Here is a 20327-nt window from a genome sequence, read left to right as displayed (position 1 = left end):
CCCCCCCCCGCCCCTCGCGTTTTCCCGGATCCTCCCGAAAGTTTGGGAGCGCGGCGGGGGGAGCGGGGAGGGCCGGGCTGGGGGAGCGTCCCCGTGCGGGGATGGGCGGGCCGGGGGTCCCTGAGGGTCACCCCTGCGGGTGAAACGCTGCATTTCATTGTTACGGTGCTGCGTTTTGTTGCTTTTAAACCTTATTTTCCGTGTTTTATTGGTCGTGGCTCTTTGCCCTCGGTGCTCTTTATTTCTCTTCATTTCATTTTTATTTATTTCATTTTTATTCTTCTCCAGCCTCCCCTCCGCAGCAGTGCCGGTGCTGACGTGGAGCCGGAGAGAAATGATTCCCAAAAGGAATTTTTGAAATCCTGGCTCTGCCTCATGCCCTTCCCCGGCTGTTTTCCAGCAGCCCCTGTCCAGGTGCAGGTTTGGGGGCTTCACCCCATAATTTTCCAGCAGCCCCGCACAGATCCAGGTGTGGGGGTTTCTCCCAGGCCCCTCTATCCAGGTCTCTCCAGAGGCTTTGGAGACACCTGGGACTCGTGGTGGGCTCTGGCAGAGCTGGAAAAGCCCAGTTTGCCGGTGGGGAGGTGGCTGTGCCAGCCGGCTACGCCCCAGCTGCTGCCTCCAGCGGGACAGGTGAACGTGAGGGGTTATCAGCAATCCCAGAATTCCAGAATCATGGAATGGGTTGGGTTGGGAGGGACCTTAAAGCCCGTCCAGTTCCAACTGCGCTGTGGGCAGTGACTGCTAGATCAATATAGAGGCAAAGCAACGCAGAACTGAGGAATAAAAATAGACCTGGAATTGCGGGTTTGCTGTGGGGTTGCGGGAGCAGAGATAATCGTTTGGATGTATTTTTAATTTGGGATCTCTGGCTAAACACCTGGGGAAGGTTTCCTGGCCTCCTGTCAGTCAGAGCTCAGCCTGGGGCGTTACAGCTTGGGAGCACGTTAGGATTTTATTGCATTTAATTTTTCTACTCTCACCTCTGCAAAAGAAACATGATTGTAATTGTTTTATTTCTCCTGTTCCTGACAGCAATCCAGGGTCAAATTTCAAACCTACCTCTCTGCTTCCGGGATAATCTGATCAGGGGGTTCACAGTGGGTGTTTTTAATGCGATTCTCTCTCGCTGGACAGATTATTTTAAAAACAAGTGAAATCTTCTATTAAAAAAAAGCCAGGGTAGTAACCAAAGTGGTTTTTCCCTGGACACGTGCGTAGGGAGGGCTGTGTCCTGGTTTGGCCTCCCTCAGGATGCTCTTTGGAGGCTGGCATTAGGGCTGGGAGGGGGTTTGGGAGGTGCTAGCTCTCACTTAAAGGTAGCCAAACCTGATCACCCTGGAGACGAAAAGTCTGGGAAGCTGAAGGGTTTGGAGCGTGGAGGCGCAGGGGTCAGACCTGCCTGTCCCCAGAGGTTCTACCCAATGGAGATGAGTGGTTTTCCTGCTCTGGCAGACTGGTAAATTTAAGCGACATTTTGGTGCCTGGATTTTGGAAGTGGAGAGAGATCTTGGAGGCTCCTGCAGCTGGTGATGGAGCCCTGAGACCCCGGTGCCTTCAGCTCTGCCCCTTGCGCTGCCGTGTCCTCACCTCTGCTCTCTCCCTGTGCCTCAGGTCGGCGGTGATGTGTCCACCCCTGCTCCCGGAGCGCCGCGCTCCCAAAGCCGCCGCTTCCAGCTAGATCCAAACCCGCCCCGCTGCCATGGAAACGGGCAGCCCGGAGGAGCGGGACGGAGGGGACCAGCGGCGGGAGGAGGGCGGGGACGCCCCTCCCGACAGCGCCAACGGCTCGGTGCTGACAGCGGAGCCGCAGCAGCCGCCCCCCGGCAAGCTGAGGAAAACGGCCTTCAAGCTGTTCGGGGGCAAGCGCAGCATCTGCACCCTGCCCAGCTTCTTCGGCGGCCGCGGCAAGAAGGGGCTCAGCAAGTGCAAGACCCACGACGGGCTGAGCAGTGCTGCCTGTGACAAGGGCAGTGGGACACAGCCGGACAGCCCCTCGGAGGGCAGCAGGGATGGGCATCCCGGCCCACTGCCCAGCTCCCGCAGCGCTCAGCTGGCTGTGGACTCTGGTGCCAGGGGGGATTTGGGCCAGCAGGACAGCTCTCCCCCCGGCAGTATTGAGGGCTGCGACAAAAAGCCCAACGGGGAGAAATCCTCTTTCCCCAGACCCAAAAAAGGGCTGAAAGGATTCTTTAACAGCATCCGGCGCCACCGGAAGAGCAAGGCTGCCGAGAGTGAGAAGGCAGAGCTCCCCGAGTGGAATGGGGACACGGAGGAGGCCGGGAATGCTCCTGGAATGGCAGTGGAGAGCCAAGGGGCCGCAGAGGGCAGGGGAGCAGGGCCGGTCCCTGAGGCCACGGCCTGCCCGGGGGGCTCAGGGGGTGACCCCAGCTGTGGTGAGGCCACTGAGCCCGCTTGCCCCGTGGCCGATGGAGGCAGCTCTGAGGGTGACACGATGGCCGTGCCAGGGAATGGGGACGTTCCAGATACAAAATCAGAGGCAGAGACTGCTGCCTGCGCTGAGTTTGACCGTGAGAGTTTGCTGCTGGCCTTCCACCCTGACCTCATGGACAACGAGCCTCCCTGCCTGCACTCCGGGGACCTGCTGAGCCTCATCCTGGACGACGTCACCTCCCTGAAGAGCTTCGACTCCCTGACAGGGTGCGGGGATGACATCGCCGAGCCTGACATCGCTGAGAGCAGCATCTCGGTGGAGCGCAGCCGAGACGCCACCAAACGCAGCTCCTGCCTGGTCACATACCAGGGTGGTGGCGAGGAGATGGCCATCCCTGAGGAGGCTGAGGAGTACCTGCACCAGGTGTGGGACAGCGACGTGCCAGGGGACAGGAGCTACGGGGCCCAGGTGTCAAGCAGCAGCCTGGAGACGCACGCCTCGCACGAGGCCGATGCCCACCCCTACATGGGGGACGCCATGGACGGCGTTGACCTCCTGACGCCCCAGAGTGACCAGCAGGAGTCTGCCCCGAACAGTGACGAGGGGTATTACGACTCCACCACGCCAGGGCCGGAGGATGAGGCTGGAGAGGAGCTCAAGAAGGACCGACTGCCCCGGGACAGCTACAGCGGAGATGCACTTTATGAGTTTGACGCCCTGATGAGCCCCTCTCACAGGGAGGAATCCCTGTTCGAGGGCAAAGTCCCACGCCAGGGCATCTTCAGCTACTTCATGGACTTCTGCCTCCCTGCAGAGAAGAGCCTGATCCAGCAGATGATGGATCAGAAAAGAGGGCTGATGGAAGCCGAAGAAGAGGGGCTTGCAGCCATTCAGAAGGAGCTGCTGTACTGGGAGCTGCAGAGGGAGCCGGTCCTGAAGCGCCTGGATGTGTCCAGCAAGGAGAAGTGTCCCCGGGAAAAGCAGTGCATTGAATGTAAAAATAGAGCAGCTGGCTCCATTGGCAAGAGTCAGAGTGGCCTTGGGAGTGAGCAGGTGGCCTCGCACACCCCAACCCAGGCTGTCAACGGTGGGGTTGCAGTGGCTAGGGCTGAAAATCCAGAGTGGAGGGATTTTCCAGGGACTCTGTGTCCGGAAAACTGTTACAACAGCCAAAAAGCCCCTGGAAGTTGCCTTACTCAGCTCACAAAGAACAACCCGGGGTTCAACACAGACCTGGACTGTGGGATGTTTGGGGACTCCATCCACGGCAGCGTGGCCCCAGCCAAGGCAGGGATGTTCCCTGGGTTCAGGCTCCCGGAGCAGGAGCGCGGTGGTGGAGCAGAGCCCAGCCCCGGCGAGCCCCAGGTGGGCAGTGAGCCTGAGCACGCCGTGAGCTTCTCGCAGGCTCTGGTGGAGTTCGCCAGCAGCGGGACCCTCTTCTCCAGCCTCTCCGAGAGCCTGGGGAGCTCGGCCTCCAGCTCGTCCTTCACCCAGAACCTCCCTGCCCTCCCCACCATGGTCACCTTTGACGTGGTGGATGTGGAGCAGGACGGGGAAGGGGAGTGCGAGCAGCACCCGGAGCTGACCGCGGGCGAGGACATCGCCGAGGCCTTCGACGACAGCTACGGACAGAAAGAGTCTTTGGCTGAATGTGACGAGAGAATGTCCCCAGGCTTCTCCCCGGGCTCCTTCCAGAGCTGCAACTGGGGGGTGGCCAGCCTGCCCCGCCACCTGCGCCTGCACGGGCTGAGCCCCTCCATGCCCGCGCCGCTCTCCGTGGACCGGAGGAGCCGCTCGCTGGACACGGAGAGCCTGGAGTTCGAGCTGGCCGAGCCGCAGGGCGCCCGGAGCGGCCCCCAGCCCTGCCGGCTCTGGGCCAGGCGTGAGGCCAGCAGGAAGGACTCTGCTGGAGCCAGGAGGAGCAGGAGCAAGGAGGAGGGCGAGCTGGTGGCTCCCGAGGGCGGCTCAAGCTGGCCGGGCCTGCGGCACCTCCAGCCCGGCACCGACACGGCTCCTGGCGGGATGGAGCTCTGGGGCTTCGTCCCGGCCGGCGCCGTGGAGAGCATCTGGGAGCCATCGGAGCCGCCAGACACCGTGTCCCCTTTCCTGCCTCTCTCCCGGGGTGGCACCGGGGAGGCTCCGCAGAGGCGGCCCCAAGATGCAGAGCTGAGCAGGCACCCGCTGCGGCCCTCCAACCTCCCCCTGCAGCTGGAGACCAGGTGGGGCTGGGAGGCAGCCGGGTCCTACCGGTACCACGGGGACGTCCCCAAGCTGTCCCGCTTGTTACCCCTGGGAGAAGCCGAGCTGCCCCCGAGCTTCACCTTCACCTGCTCCCCGGAGCACCGCACCAAGGGCAAACCCGTGGGCATCGCCCAGGGCGTGCCACAGCATCCCAGTGGGAGCAGCGGGGACACCGAGGGCCCGGAGCGCTGCCCCGAGCCCCTCAAGGGCAGGGCCACCCCGGGGCACGGCGGCTGCCACAGTGCTGTGCTCAGTGTCACCGATGCAGAGTAGCTGCAGGAATGTCACCACGTCACCAAGGCCGAGTATCTCCAGGAATGTCACCGTGTCACCGTGTCACCAAGCCATGGGGCTGCAGGAATGTCACCGTGTCACCATGCTGAGGCTGCTCTGGGCAGGGCTGAAGTGGGGGTAAAGGGCAGGGAGGGAGGAAACCGGGAGCAGTTTTGGGGGGACTTTATTTGAGCTGGGCTGATGCTCCTCTCCTGCGGCCATCCATGGCCTCACCTCTGCGGATGCTCTGGCGGGGTTTGGAGCTGCCTCCAGGATTCCTCCATCACCACTGAGGCACTTTCTGGTTCTCCAGCCCTTTCCAGTGCCAAGTGCAGCAGCAGCCCCCAGCAGAAGCTGGGGATGGACCCGTCGCTGGTGTGGCAGGTTGGGGTTTGCGCAGGATTGGGGCTGAGGGAACAAGCCTTGGGCAGACTTTTGAGGGAAATGGGGCTGTTTTCCTCTTTTTGGTGAAATGTTTTGGTTCAGACTCACTTTGAATGTCTTCCACCTCAGGCTCAGTCTGGGGAGCTGGGAGGAAGGGTGCCGCTTGTTCCAGAGCAAGGATGGGGCGAGGCAGCTGGAAAGGGGAACTTTGCAGCAACGTTTTTATTTATTTGGTTTTTTCCTTGCCCCAAAGGAAAGCAGGAGCTTTTGTGTGCGTGCTGATAACGTTCTCCAGGTCTAGTTTGAGTTTGCTCAGAGAGATGTGCTGTCCATGGTATCCCTTTGAAGAACAAAGTGTTGGTCCCTTCTTTGTTGTGGTCTTCACAGTGCAGAATTCCTGGTGGAAACCTTTCCCGTGCTTTGTCCTGGGCTCCTGGCCTCTCCAGGGCCGTGGGGGCAGGGATGAGGCCTTTGAAATAAGCTAAATTTGCATCGTGCCTGTAGCTGTGAAGTGGCAGATGCTGTTACTTTCTCAAAAGGAAGCTTTGTGGCTTTTTAATTTAATTTTTTTATTTTATGGTTGTTTTCTTTGCATAAACCCACAGGAGCAAAGTTTTGTGTTCGTTGGAATTCGGGATGGACCGCAGCTACCTTGGGCTTCACAGCTTCCTCCTCCTGACTGGAGGGAACAAAAAAACTGGGAGTTGCTGGAGGTTTGGGATTTTTTGCATCTTGGAAGGAATGTGGAGGAGGGACACAGGCTGAGGGGACCCTACAAGCTCCTGTGCCATCTGTTCCAGGCTGCTGATCCCCCCTGTCCTCTGTGATCCCAAACCTCCAATCCATGACACAAAGCTGCTTTGTGTCCTGCCCAAGCTCTGTGTTCTGATTGAATTCCATTACCAGTGATTTTTGTTCCCCCCCCCATTGCCCTTTTTCTATTTTACTTTGCAGCAGAGTTTGTAGCATTCAGAAAAATCATCCCAAAGTGGAAATAGCGGAGTTTTACCACATTTGTGGAGTGAGGGATGGCTCTGCCTGGGTCAGACTCGATTTTCCTGCTGGGTCCTGCCCTGCTGGGTCACCTCCTGCTGCTTTCCTGCTCCGTATGGATGTGGCTCCATCAGCTGCTCCCTGCTATCCCTGGATTTCCAGGCACAAGGAGCTGCTTTGGGTTTGATGGGGATTTTCCCTCCCCCAAGCAAAATGAGGTCTTGATATTCCTTTTGAGAAGAGATTCCTTCTGCCCTGCCCTTGGGTATCTGGGAAGGAGCAGGGAAAGGCAGAGCCGGGTTTGGTTCAGCCTCTGTGTGTGATGTGATTTTCCTGCTGAGGCTGAGCAGATCCATCTGTGCATCCATGGGCTCAAACCTGAATTTTTCCCTATTTTCCTGCCAGCCCTGCTGTGGGGAGTTCCACAGGAACGTGCTGTGCCATGGTTCTTCTCCCTCATCCCTCTGGGGCACCGGAGAGGGTTTCCTGGGACAAACCTGGCTCTTGGTGCCACGGCCACACCTGGAGAGGAGATCAGGGTGAGCCAGGGGAAGGTGCCCTTGCTGGGAGGTTGCCTCCCCTCATTAGCACAGCTGCTAATGAATATTGGATATCCCTCCCTGGAGCAAGGACAGGGTCGGGTCTGTGCCCATCTCACCCTGCTCCCAGCACACAAACCACGGGCAGAACCTGCTGGGGACACCACAGGGCCCTTGTCACCCCCCTCACACCCCTGGCTGGGTTTGATCCCTGCTTTATTTCCTTTCAGCGTCTCACCAAAGGCATCTTTGGGTTCCAGGCTCTGTAGCTTTGTTCAGCCAAAGTCCTGCTGAGGGCTGGGAATGTCTTGGTGCTGAATGAATGTTCCAAGGTGTCCGTAGGAACACTGGGTTTGGGTGTAGGTACGAGATGGGGAGGTTCAGTGGGACCAATACAGCCAAGGCTTGATTATCTGACTCTATACCAAAGGTTTCTCCTCTTCATTCCATGGGAATTCAATGAGGCAAATATCTCTGGAATTCAGATGAGTTTTCCTAACGCAGTTTAGTCACTAATTCGCTGGATCTTTGGCAGATTCTGCCCCATTAACCCAAAGAAATCAGAATTTCCAGCACAGTAACTCCGCCTGTAAATGATCGCTGGGTAGGGATTGGATTCCCTGCCTGATGAGCCACTCCTCCCAAAAAACCCCACTCGGGATCCCTAGGAACAAACCTGGTCTGGAGCTGGATCAGTCCAACACTGCCTTACCCGAGGAGCTCACGTTTGGGGGTGGTCACTGAGGCTTCTTCTGCAAAAGGGCTTCCCTACCAGAAACCAGTCTGAGAAGTCAGGAACAGCAGATTGTCCCGCCAAGGTACGGAGGGAAAACTCGAGGAATTGCCCTGTCCCTTGCAGGGAAGGCCTTGCCTGAAGTGAGGAATGGGGCTGTGAAGCTGTCATGAAACCACTGCCGTTGGGGTCAGCCTGCCAAGAGGTTCTGTGTTGCATTCTGGGGACTTTGGGGTTTTCTTTGCTTTGTTTGTTTTTATACGCATAAGAAAACGGTCGATTTTCTCTATTTTTGTATAGTTTTGCATTTTATAATCATGGGGAAATTTTACAGACTGTTCTTTTACTCGTGTGTCTTGTCTTTCCAAGTGGTGTGGTTTGCTTTTCCGATGGAGAAAAGGCCATTCCTGCTGCTGCCATGCCCGGATCCCACTCTGCTCCCCTGGGAATGTGCTGGGGCCTCTTCCCAGCCCCTCACCAACACACTTTGCACACACCTGAGACATCCTTAACCCTCCTCTGTCACACTCAGCTGTCCCTTCTTTGCTTTTCAGTGTTGTTTTTAATCTGAATTTGTGGATTTTGGTGATTTCTCCCTCCAAGTGTTGTAAAAAGCCCACAGGTTTCAGCTGAGGCTTTCCCTGCTGTCTGCTGATGTTATTTTATCCAAAATTGGGGCTTTTCTTAAATCCCTGTGCAGGAGATGCTGTTGGTTGGTGCTTGGAATTGCTCTTGGACAGGTTTCCTCTCCCCTTGGTACTCCCTGGCTGGGCTGGGAGCTGGGATTTCGCCCTGGTGCCTGAGGATTGCTCCTTAAATAATCCTGGGATGAGCAGGGCTGCCCAGTTTCTCCTCCTCCCTCCTCCAGGGAGCTCCAGCCCTGTGCTCTTGCATCACTGAAGCTTCTCCCTGGAATGATACTGCCTTGAACTTTGGGATCAGAGGAGAGGAGAGCTGCTGGAATGCTAAAATCCAGCCAAAACCAGATTTTTTCCCCCAGCAGAGGTGGCAATTGCCACTGATTTGGCTCTGCATAGATTTTTATGTTTTCTCATTAATGATTTGTCACCTAATGGTGCTTTTAAAAGTTTTTCTTGATAGGGTTTGCCCCATTCCCAGCACACGATGGACGGGAAGGTTTCTCATCAAACATTCCTGGGGCACTCAGACCCACCTTCCACATTCCCTCTGCCCTGGAATTTTGGGCTGCCTCCTCTCCACCTGGGGCCTCCTGCTCTTCTCACCCACACTGAGTCACCCTCAAGCTCCATTTGGGTGAAATGAGAAATGAAAATCCCAAAAAGCCTCTCAGTTGTAAGGAAATAAGGAATTAGCCCTTGTCCTTGGCTGCCCCATCCCGCTGCCAGGCTGGCGGCTCCTCCCAGGTGACCAACCTGTCTGAATTTGGGGTTTTTTTGTTTCCTTCCTGGTCTCATTGCTACTAGTCCTTTCAAGTTTTTAATGTATTGATTGTGTTTTAAAATGAATGTTCCTTTCACTGAATTCTAATGAATAAACTGCAGATTTTTAGAGAACTTTGGGTTTCACTGGTGGTTTGGTGCTTTCCTGCTTATTTTACCCTTGATTTATAGTGTTTTTCTTTCCCTTCCTCTCCTATCTGTTGGTTGTTTGCCAGTGAAGTGGATTTTTCCATGGGAGATAGCAACAGAGATCCTTTGGAACAGGGTAAGGCTCCTCAAACCCCTGCCATTAATGAGCTCTGGAAAAATCCACCCTTGAAGGCTCCACAGGCAGATTTTCCCTCTTTGGGCTCCAGCAGTGCCAGGGCTGAGGTGGGTGCCAGGGAGCAGAGCCTGAGGGGACCCCACCTGGCTGGGACATCCCTTGGGATGGCAGAGAAGGGCCGGGAGGGATGGTTTGATTTGGGATCCTGCTGGATGTGTTCCTCAAGTGCCTCCCAGGATTTCAAAATGCACTGGCAGACCCAGGAGAAGAGTCCTGCCCTCCCCTCCTGCCTTCCCCGGGCAGAAATTGAATTTGTGAGAAGCCGTAATTATCTTAGATCCTGATGAGCTGCGCCCTTAATGAGCCCCGAGTGAGCCGGGGGTGCCCTGGGGAGGCTTCGTCCTTTCCCGCTGCATCCATTGAAGATTCCCGGCCATCCGTCGAGCTGGAGGGGAGGGCAAGGCTCTGCCCTGGCGGCTGTGAGCCTCTCCTCCTCCTCCTCGCGCTGCTCTTCCTCGGTCCCAAACCTCCTCAGGCAGGAGGCTCCTCTGGGAATGCTGAGTTTCCATCAGAGCTCCCTCTGCAGCCGGGGCCTTCCCCAGTGTTGCACGGTGGGGAACTTTCCCGTTCCCAGCCTGAATCCATCCCTGTTTCATTTTAGAATCAAACCGGCTCTATCACGGCCACAGCTTCTGCTCCTGGACCAGCAGATGTGGCAGAGCACCAGTTGGAAAAGCCTCCCTGAGCCTTTGGATACTCTTCAGGCACCTAAGGAGCTTTTCTGACATCCCTGTGCAAATCTCCTCCCCCTGTGACCCCGCAGAGCTGCCCCAACCCAGCTCTCCCCTCCAGCAGAGGTTGCTTTTTAATATTTTAAAATATTTATTTATATCTAATAAACACGTATTTTTATATAAATAGATATTTATATCTATAATTTTATAATTTTTAGATATGCTTTTAAGTATTTAAATATATATATATACTTTTAGGTATTTTTTATATTTATTTCATTATATTGTTTCCTGCTGCATTCCAGCTGGGAATAACCCCCCTCATCCCACTGGAAAAGCCGCCAGCAGCTCCCAGGGCTCTGGTGCAAAGGGGTGAGGCTGTGGCTTCTCCTTTGGGGTTAAACAAGGTTCCTTTGCCCCAGGAGCAGCTTTGACTGTGGCACCTCTGATTGTCACAGCTCTCGTGGCTTTTACCCCAAACAGGAGCTGGGGGAGGAGGGTTGAGCCGGGGCTTGGGGCAGCTCCATCCCTGCTCCGTCCCCAGCACCCCTCCCACGGGACCCTCTGCCGGGCCCTCCCCATCGTAGGGACAAAGGCAGCAGCTGGGGCCGCCTCTGCCAGCGAGCAGAGAGGGACCAGCGCGGGGCAGAGGCCACAGCCCAGGGCTCCTGCGGGATGAGGCTCCTGAGCAGCCCTGATTGGATTTAGGGAGGGAAAAAATAGCCCAGGCGGGGCAAGGGCAGAGGGCAGGAGCCGGCAGCTGCTGATGGATGAGCTCTGGTGATTTTCCTTCATTTTAAACATGGGAAGAGTCTGGAAGGCAGTCAGCTGGGGAAAATGGCACGTGGGGCTGGGGCAGCACTGCCAAGGCTGGAAAACTCAGCCAGAGGAGACAAAAACCCGTGGAAAAGGCCGGGCAGGGCTGAGTGTTGTGTGCCTGGGGGTGCCTGGGTCCTGAGCTCAAAATTCAGGCTTCAAATTCCCCCTCTGGAGTGGTGATCCCATCGCTGGGCTGTAATTCCAAGCACTCTCCCTGCATCCCAAGTGCTTCCTGGCTTAAAGAGCATTCCCAAAAGCCCTGGGGTTGCCTTCCAGATCCCACTGTGAGGTCTGAGCCTGCAAAAGCTGCGAGGGCACTTTCTCCCGAGGATGATGGCAAAGCTGGGATTCCCTGGCAGGGATGGGGTTATCCAGGGGATTCCTGGCTCGTGCCTGGGGGTGTTTCATGCCCTGTGGTGCCCGGGAAATATCCCCTTGGCTTCACCCCCAGCGAGGGGCAGCCCTGGCAGGGACGGATGTGGGTGAGCAGCGGGTGCTGGAAGCCCCGACTGGCACAGGGATGCAGGAGATGGATTTCACCTCCTCGCTGGGTTGTTTTCTCCTTCTCCCACCACCTTCCCGCTGCACACAGGGCAGGAAAAACCTGGCAGTGGAGCGCTGATGGTGAGGACAGTGCTTGGGATGGCCCATCTCACCGGGAACACTTCAAACCCTCAGCTCTAATTGCCTCCTTGTAAACACCGATTGACTCGTTTGCTGCAAGCAAGTTCCTGCTGAAGAAAGCTCGCTGGAAGTCAGTTGTCATCACAGGGATGTCTCCCACACTTTGAAGTGTTTCTTGTTTTTCCCCCTTTTTTCTCCATAGTGATTTGAAAGGCGCCGACACAACAACTTTGTGAGGGAACACGGAGGCGTTTGTGGCACTGCCAGGCTCCTCAGGCTCCTGTGCCCAGAGGCTGCAGGGAAACCGGTCTGGCTGGGCCTGGTGGCCTTTTTGTTACCTGCAGCTCGATGGCAGCACCCAACTCCTGTCACCTGAAGTCCTTCCAGTGGTTTGCTGTCATCCCTGTGACAGCTTAGCTTAGGTTTAGTTAGACAGGTTTAGTTCCTTCCCTATTTCCATGGATCAAGTGGAGCTTGTTCCATCCCATCCCATCCCATCCCATCCCAACCTGATTTTATGGGGTCAGTTCCCAGCCAGTGGCTCCCACCGGCTCAGCGCAGAGACAGCCCTGGGATACCCATCCTAGGATTCCAGTGCTGGGATACCCATCCTGGGCACACAGCAGTGCCCCCACATCCCCACAGCCACCCTTCCTGGTGGTTCCTGGGTCCCCCCACAGCTCAGCCCCGAGGTCCAACCCCCCAGGGCAGCCCCCAGCCCCGGGTGCCACTTCCCAGCAGTTGCTCCATGCTGGAGGATTATTTCTAATCCCTCTATTTTTAGAACAATGCTGAAATCTGTTTAGTGCTGGAGGGATTTGGGGAAGAAAAAGACAAACACCAAAGAAAGAGGAGCAATTTTCTTTCTGATGCAGGAGCTGTCAGTGAAGGGGGTTTTGGGGGGTTTTTCGTTTGTTTTTTGGGTCTCTTTGTTGAGTCATATTTGTCTCTGAGAAGGAAGGAGGGAAGGAGGAATTGAGCTGTAAGGAAAAGCTCCAAGGGGTTGTCCTGGCTGTTCTGGGCATGGAAAATTCCACAGCAGCAGCAGCAGCAGGACCAGGTCACCCTGCTCCCCAAAATCTGGAGGTGGCCAGGCTTTCCCCAGGCAGGGGGATCCCCTGAGCAGGGGCAGACACGGAGCTCAGAGCAGCCCATGCACGGGAAGGAGCAGGAGAGCATCCGGGAGCGCTCAGCTTTTGGGAAAAACCTTTGGCAACACCAAGGGGACTGCAGGCGTTGGGGACCGTCCCCTGCCCACCCTGAAGGGCCTCGGTAACCAAGTCCCAGCTCTTTGCAGGGACTGCATCCTTCTCGGGGGAATTCCGGGCCAATTTTGGTGCTGGGCTGACCTCTAAGGGAGAGCTCCGTTATTGCAGCTCCTGGAATCCCAGGAGGGCTTGGATCAGAACTCCTTAAAGCCCATCCTTGGGCAGGGCCACCTCCCACTGTCCCAGGTTGCTCCAAGCCCCAATGTCCAGCCTGGCCTTGGGCACTGCCAGGGATCCAGGGGCAGCCCCAGCTGCTCTGGGCACCCTGTGCCAGGGCCTGCCCACCCTCACAGCCAGGAATTCCTTCCCGATATCCCATCATTCCCACATGTGGAAACAACCCAACTTTCACCCAGGAACGCTTGGATTCCCTGGCTGCCCTGGGATGTCCCGGAGCGGAAGCAGGGCAGGAGCTGCCGTCTGCCAGGCACCAGCTTTTCGTGTGTTTCCTCCCTTTCCGTGCTGCCAATAAAAGAGAAAATCCTGTTTTCCAAAGGAGGGCGGGCTGGGACAGGGAGCGCCTGAGGCTGGGCGGGCTCGGCACGAATGGGAGGGGACACTGAGGGGCTGGAGAATCCGAACGAGGATTTGATGTCCGAGCATTGCCCCTTGTCCCGCTCAGGTACCGTGGGGCCAGTCCCCAGCCTTGGCCAGAGCTGTGGCTGTCCCCACTGCTGCCCTCAAATGTCCCTTGGTGTCCCCACCGCTGCCCTCAGCTGTCCCCAAAGGCCCCTGAGGGGTGTCCTGGGGTCAGGCCAGGCTGGAGCAGGGATGTCACAGGGACAGGGTGCCCGGGACCCGCAGCACACAAATAACCCAACCCCTCCCAAAGCCACCCGAGCCCGGCTCTGTCTGTGCCAGGAGCCGGCTGAGGAAGGCTCCCTCCTCTTCCCCGCTTTGGGAAAGCACGGGAAGCGTTCCCGGGCATCACCTGGCACCTCCCAAAGGTGGACAGCGATTCCTCACTGCCCTTTCCCTGCTTCCCGCTGCTCCCTGCGGGATTTCTCCCTCAGTCCCTTTTCATGTGCTTTGCTCCACTCTGGTTTTGTTTTCTTTTCCTTGGGAATACCACGCCCAGCACAGAGGGGCTTTGGAACCCCCTGCTCCTCCTGGAGCCGTGCCGGGAGCCTCTGGGAGCCGTGCCTGCCTCCCTGCCAGGGCAAATCCCACCGGGATGGATCCCACCGGGCCCAATCCCACCTGTGTGCCCATGCTGAGGGCTCGGTGGCGGGAAGAACTGGTGTTTTGTCCCCCAAAATCCAATGAGAGAGGGCAGAACTCCCGTGGCAGGGAGTTCTGGGATCGGGATCTAGGGGGATGTGGAGTTCTGTGGAGCAGGAGAGCTGCAGTGGCCACATAACAGAGGAAAACTGGCTGTGACCAGGAATTTCTGGGAACTGGCTGCAAACCTGGGATCAAGTGACCTCAGTGTCTGTGCTGTGGCCTCAGCCTCGCTCCCTTGGCTGCCCATCCCAGAGGGACTTGGGTGAAGCTGTTGCTTTTTCCCCACGAGGAACTTTCCAGGAATTTTTTCCAGTTGGAACCAGGGTCTGATTTTGGTGCAGGTGCTGATGGAGCTGCTCCTCACATGGGGCTGAGCTGACCCTGCCAAAACCACAGGGATCCCTCGAATTCCTCCAGGAAGGAGCGTGACCCACTTGCTGCTGCAACCAGGTGTGTGGAAGGATTGTTTAAATTGGTTTAAAAAGCAAATAATAGGGATTTGGTGGATGAGCGGGAGGCTGGGAAGCAGAGCCAGGTAAATGAGCACAGCCTGACAAAGAAACCCCTGGTTTTTTGCTCTGGAATTAATGCTCATTCGGGGTGAGCTGATATCATTCCTGGTCACACTGCAGCTTTCCAGAGCCACCAGGTTCTGGGATAGGAGGGAGGCAGCATTCCTCACCATTTACTGCAAGAAATGACACCACAGTGGGGAATTGTGCAGCCAATGTTTCCAGGGCTGTTATTTGTGCCACAGGCTGTGTCAGTCACCGCAGCTCCGCACTGGGGGTGCTGGATCTGCTCCCTGGCTGGGGTTTGAGGGAGCTGGAGGGATGGGATGGCAGAACCATCCTGCTGGGTGAAGGAGCTCCATCCATCACCTCCAGCCAACCCAGACGGTGCTGGAGCAGCTCAGCAGCTCCCTGCCTCCACCAGGCTTTCCTGGGGATTGTGGCTCCATTTTCCCATTCCAGGAGGAGCTGCCAGGACTCCAGGAAACCCTTCCAAGGTCTGGCTGGGAGTGGTCGTGCTGCTGCTGTGGTGTTTGAAAATTTGCTCAGGGGAGAGCCAGGGCTGGGAGCTGCGGGGCAGGAACCTCCCCAAACACGAGGTACAGGATTTGCAGAGGGTATTTGGCACCTGAGGACGCTTTCCAAGGTGGGTGGGAGACTCCCCATTGCTCTGAAGGCTTTCATTTGGAATTAGGGGGTTTCTCCAGTGTGGGTTTTACCTCCAGCAGCATCTCCAGGGCAGCAGTAAGTGAAACGCCACGGTTTCAGAGCAGGCTGGATAAATACAGTTATTTCTTTCAGGCTTAAAACCAGCTGCAATATTTTGCAGGGTGCTGGGACCCTCCGTTCTCCCCTCTTTTCCCTGCTGGAGCAGCACCACTGCAGAACCCATGGAGGAGACGGATTCTCGGCGGATATTCCTGCGGGATCCGGAGATAAAAGAGCTCTTTGCCAGCATTCCACCTCTCTGCAGCTTCCCTGGAGCTGGGCCTGGAGCTTGTCCAGAGCCCCCGGTGTGCCCGTGGCCGGGCCGGAGCTGTCCCAGGGTGTCCCGGTGGCCGCAGGTGGCTCTGCCCGGATCCCGGAGCCGCTCCAGAGGGGCAGAGCGTGAGTCAGGCTGCAGAAATCTGCCCGGGGCTGCTCCCGGCTCCTGCCTTTGGAGACCGTGCCCATGTGCAGCGAGCACGCTGCGACTGGCCCGGGCAGAGCTGCCGAACTGGGTTGATGGTTTGGCACCCCCGGCACGGGGGAGCGGGGCTGGGGAGAGCCCTGGGGGCTCCTGCTCGGGCTCTCCAGCTCGAATCCCCAGCCCGGCTCAGGGGGGTGGTCCCACAAATGCCATCCCCTGCCTGGAGGCTTCGGGATGAGCTGTGGCCGGAGGGTGGCCCTGGAGAAACGTGTCCCCATGGGGAGGACGGCAAAGGATGGACACGAGGCGGTGAAATGGGGCTTTGGGTCCCATCGTGTCGCTGAGGGGTGACTCTGGCTGCCCCCTCTCTGCTCGCTCTGCCCTCCTGGCTCCCAGCACCATTTGCTTTGCAAATGCGGGAGAGCACAGCTTCCTCCTCCCCGAACAGAAATTAATGAGATTGCAGCAGTTCGATGTTAAAAGCGCAGTTCCCAGAATCCCAGGGTGGGGAAACGGGGAGAATTTGGGTGTTTCCCTGATCTTCCCTCAATGCTGTTTTCCTGAGAGATGTTTGCAGGGCAGCTGCAGGAGATGTGGATTGGTGAGTGGATCTCACAGAGGAGTGATTTGCTGTGAGTTTAGTGAGTGGATCCCACCAGGATCATCCCCTCCCGGGCACAGAGGGGTGTCGGGGCAAGCACTGGGATCCTGGAGCCCCAGCCCTGGCTCTCATCCACCCTGTGCTATTAATAACCCCCTGTGAGGCTGCCAGGCCGGAGGAAACGGAGGAAGTGAAGTTAATACATGGAAATGTTTCCTTGTTTTCCCACTTGCTGCTCGGGGCTGGCCTGCTGCTCCCTGTCATTCTCGTCCAGCCCGGGCTGTGGCTGGGCTCAGGGGCTGGGTGGTGCTTCTGGGAGAACCCACTTTGGGAAAAAGTGTTAAAGAATGGGGATTCTGGGGATACAAGAGGGAAAGGAATGCTTAAGGTGTGTTGGAGCTGCTCAGAAAGAGGGAGGGGGCTGTTCCCTGGGGCGAAGGGGGAAAAAGGCACCTTTCCTTGTGGATTTGGGGCCAGTCCCGTGCGGGATGTGGAGCCTGGAGAAGCAGCCCGAGCTGTGCGGGGCCGGGGCGATGCTCCGTGACTCAGCCCCGCCGCGCTTCCCTCGCCGGCAAGTCCCTTCCTGCGGCCACCGGGACGGGCTGAACCCCCGCAGCCCCCTTTCCACCTCTCTGCCTTATTCCTGCCCTTCTCCAGGTGGATATTGTCCCGGGGGATGGACGCTGTCCCGGCTGGATGCTCTCCCGACGGCTCGGGGCTCTGACCCCAAGCACACCTCGAGGTTTCCCCAGCTTCTCCCGCAAATCCCAAAGGCTGGCGCGGGGCAGAGCACGGGCTCCGTCTCTCCTCGGCGTGGGGCGGGTTTGGGGGATGTGCGAACTCTTGGTGTTGTTTGCTGTTTGTTTATTGTCAAGACAAGATCCTCCTCAACGCGTTCCTGGGTGGAGCAGAGCCAAAGGATGGAGCTGGAGTCCAGGAATGCTCTGGGATGGAAGGAAATCCCTGCAGTGGATGCTCCACGTGTAGAAACCTCCACAGATGGAGCAGCACGTCAGTCCTGCAAAGCGAGGCCAGAGAAACGGGGACACCAAGAAACATCCTGCAAACTCTCTGCTGAGTTATGGAAAACCAGCCAGGAACTGCAGCAGGAAGAGTTTCCTGGAAGCCGAGCAGCTCCAGGGATGTGCCCCACGCTCAGCTCTCACCTCGGGGAGTTCATCCTCCGGGTTTCCCACCCTGGATTTGTTCCTGCTGAGGTTTGCCCCCGCTGGGCTCTGGCGGCTCTGGTGGGTGATGCTGAGGCAGCTCCTGTGTTGCTCCAGGAACGCACTCCCGGGCTCGTTCCCCTCCCTGAAAAATTAACCTTGCAGAGAAGGAATAAGCGAGGCCCAGGGCAAGGAGTCACCCCTGAATAAACACGGGGAGGGTGCAGGGGACAAGGAGCACAACGAGCCCTCATGACAGCACCAATCGGGCGTTAATGAGCGTGGTTTGGCGATGAGCAGAGCTTTTCTCTGCCCCATCCTCCCTCCAGCCATCAAAACGTTAAACGGAGGAAAAACCAAACTCTGTCTCTTGCTGTGGGTGGGCCTGCCTTATCTTACCTTATCTTTGGGAAACCAGGCCCTGGGTGATGGGTGCCAATGCCGGGGTCAGGGCACCCATCCCCTGCCCGGACTGGGGGCACCTCCCCCTGCACCCCCTCCTGTGGGGCTGGAGCCGAAGGGGTGAGCTTTATTTAAAACGCGGTGTAAATCTGCTGCTGGGCACTGGGATGTGTCCGGCCCGCTGTCCTGCACCCGGCATCACACCCGCGGTGGCTAAAGGGCAGCTGTCCCCAAGCTCCTCAGGGCCACCACACCCGTCCATGGGCCACTTAATGAATTAATTGTAGGCTCTGAAAGCGGGTTTTTGGGCTAAGCCACCCAGTGCCTGCCTCCTCTGAGTCCCCACATCACCATCAGCTGAATTTAAGCCTCAAATACCAGTCATAGGTATTTGTCCATCCTGAGAGCCAGAGGGAGCACCAGAAAAACAACAAAGTGAGAAACTGCCTGTTTTTAGGGGGCTGCATCTGGGTTGGACTCCCAAGGTGGGGTGGGGGGTGTTTCTCTCCCCGAGCAGCCCCCTGTGCCATGCTCGAGGGGAGTTCCTGGGATTCCCTGCCTGGATCAGGGCATGGCACCAGCTGCTATCCAGGCAAATCTGCAGCGCGTGCCCACCTGGGAGCTCTCTGATTTGATGCCCGGCTGTGGTGGGAGGCTGCTGGGACCAGGTGTCCTGTCTCAGCTGGAACTATTTGAGCTAAATGTAACAGAAAATGAAAGAAGACAAGAAACTGCTGGGACCTAATACGGGTAAAAGCGAAGGAATAAATCGGGAGTATGGAAGTGCCGAGCCCTTCGGGGCAGGGGAAGGAGCCTGTAGAACCTGCTCATGGGGTCTGAATTCAAAATGAGGATGTGTGGGTCCATGACCTCGTGTTTTCATGGATTTCAGTGCACACATCACGGATGGAGAGGTGTGAGACCGCCAGCGGGTTGAGAGCGGCAAGGACTCCAGGTTATGGGGTGGGGTGACCCCATGGCAGTCCCTCCCCTGCGTGCCTACCAGGAGAGGCTTATCAAGACCCACTTCTCCTCAACCAGGGCGTTTTGCAACCCACCCAGCTGTAAATCTGAACCCCTGTAGAAGCCTGAAGTCTCCTCGGCAAGGCAGCTGCAGTTCTGTGGGGCTGAGCTCCCCACAGGCACCCCAGCAGGGAGCAGTGGGGATGCCTTAATCATCTTTAATCACATTTTCTGACTCCTCCATCACTGCAGAAGCGTTGTTTGGGTTTCCAAGAGGCTGCTAATTCCTTATCACTTTTGTTTTGTGTTTTTCACACTTCAGAGATATTGGAGGAGTCGCATTTGATGGCCCTGGGGGTGGTTGTGTCCTTGGATGGCACTGGAAGCAAAGCATCTGCTGGGGGAGAGGTGAGGAGGGAGGAAGGGGCTGGATGGTGACAGGGGAGGCCACCCCATGGCCCTGTCTGGTGGGTTGTGTTTGAAATCTCAGGGCTGCTACATCATCAAAGCTGGGGTTTAGGGGGGAAAAAGGGCTGGGGGGTGTGAGGTGTTACCTTCATCCCTTTGGGCATGTCAGTGTTGCTGCCCCTGGATTTTGTGCTTATTGTGATTTTTCTTTTCCTATTTTATTTAATGCATCCCAAGGTTTTCTTCAAGCCCAGCTTACACAGCTGCGTGACCCCCTCAGATTTTCACCTTTCCTGGAAAACAGAGCTTTTAGCTGCTTCCCACGAGGAAGAAAACAGGAGATGACACAGCTTAATGTTCCAAGTGGGAATATTAACTGCAATTTGGAGCAGAGCCCCCATTTCCCCAGTCCCAGGTGTCTGATCCCCAGGACGGCAGCTCTGTGGGTGAGTCCCGTGGTGTTTATGGGATGGGGAGGGGGCTGGATGTGACCCCTGTGTGGCACCAGCAGGGCTGAGCTTTCCTTGGGAGATCCCTCAGCCTCAAATGCTGCCCTGCCACGACGCTCTTCCGTCAGATGTTGGTTCCTGGGGGGAACTGGGATGGAATTTTGGCCCTCACATTAACTCCCCATGAATGGGCCAATGGCACAGGGCATGAAGGAGCTTCTTGCTGCCTCTGGTGCATTTCAAGTGGTTTTTTGGCTTTGGTGCATCATTGAAACCATTGGAAAAACAGGCGGAAAGCTCTGCGCTTGTGCTCCTCCACGGAGTGATTGATATGATGCTCCCAATTACACTTAATTGTGGTTATCCCATTAATAACAGCCTGGTTCTGCGGCACACACCTGCCTCGCCATGGGAAACACTGTTAACATAACTTAAAACACCAATTACACGCGATGGAAAAGCAGCAATTAAATCCACTAAGCCTTGTCTAAATAATTATTTCATTTCCCTGTAATATTTTTAATGTTGTAGAGGCTGTTTCTTAAAAGCAATTCTTTTATTTGTGTGATCTCATATTTATCCATGTAGGAATATGGACGGAGAGCAGGATGGAGAGCATGCCTGGGTTTGCAGGGATTTATGGAGAGGGGGATGTGTGGTCAGGGTGGGAAAGCTCTGCCTTGTCATTTTAAGCTCTCAATGTTCAAAAAATGCGTGGATGTGGCACTTGGGGACAGGGGTTGGTGGTGGCCTGGGAGAATGGTTGGATTCTATGGTGTGAGAG

The 20327-nt window shown here is 56.7% G+C and overlaps 2 protein-coding genes across 2 annotated transcripts; both read left to right on the top strand.

Annotated features, from left to right (window-relative positions):
- Window positions 1-135: 135 nt before the first annotated feature.
- AMER1 (APC membrane recruitment protein 1) lies at window positions 136-9093 on the top strand. Its single transcript, XM_042039873.1, has one exon. It carries the CDS (start codon window positions 1703-1705, stop codon window positions 4907-4909), a length of 3207 nt encoding a protein of 1068 aa, XP_041895807.1. The 5' UTR covers window positions 136-1702; the 3' UTR covers window positions 4910-9093.
- A 6148-nt stretch (window positions 9094-15241) lies between these two features.
- On the top strand, window positions 15242-19570 carry LOC121670163. Its single transcript, XM_042040000.1, has 2 exons — window positions 15242-19094; window positions 19332-19570. Exon 1 carries the CDS (start codon window positions 16503-16505, stop codon window positions 17529-17531), a length of 1029 nt encoding a protein of 342 aa, XP_041895934.1. The 5' UTR covers window positions 15242-16502; the 3' UTR covers window positions 17532-19094; window positions 19332-19570.
- The last annotated feature ends 757 nt before the right edge of the window (window positions 19571-20327 follow it).

Source organism: Corvus kubaryi, unplaced genomic scaffold (genome assembly GCF_017639235.1).
Source record: "Corvus kubaryi isolate FWS band 111438036 unplaced genomic scaffold, C.kubaryi_AGA036_p1.0 37395, whole genome shotgun sequence".
Lineage (NCBI taxonomy): Eukaryota > Metazoa > Chordata > Aves > Passeriformes > Corvidae > Corvus > Corvus kubaryi.
The sequence above is the reverse complement of the archived record's forward strand: the minus strand, read 5'-3'. Positions and strand labels throughout refer to the sequence as shown.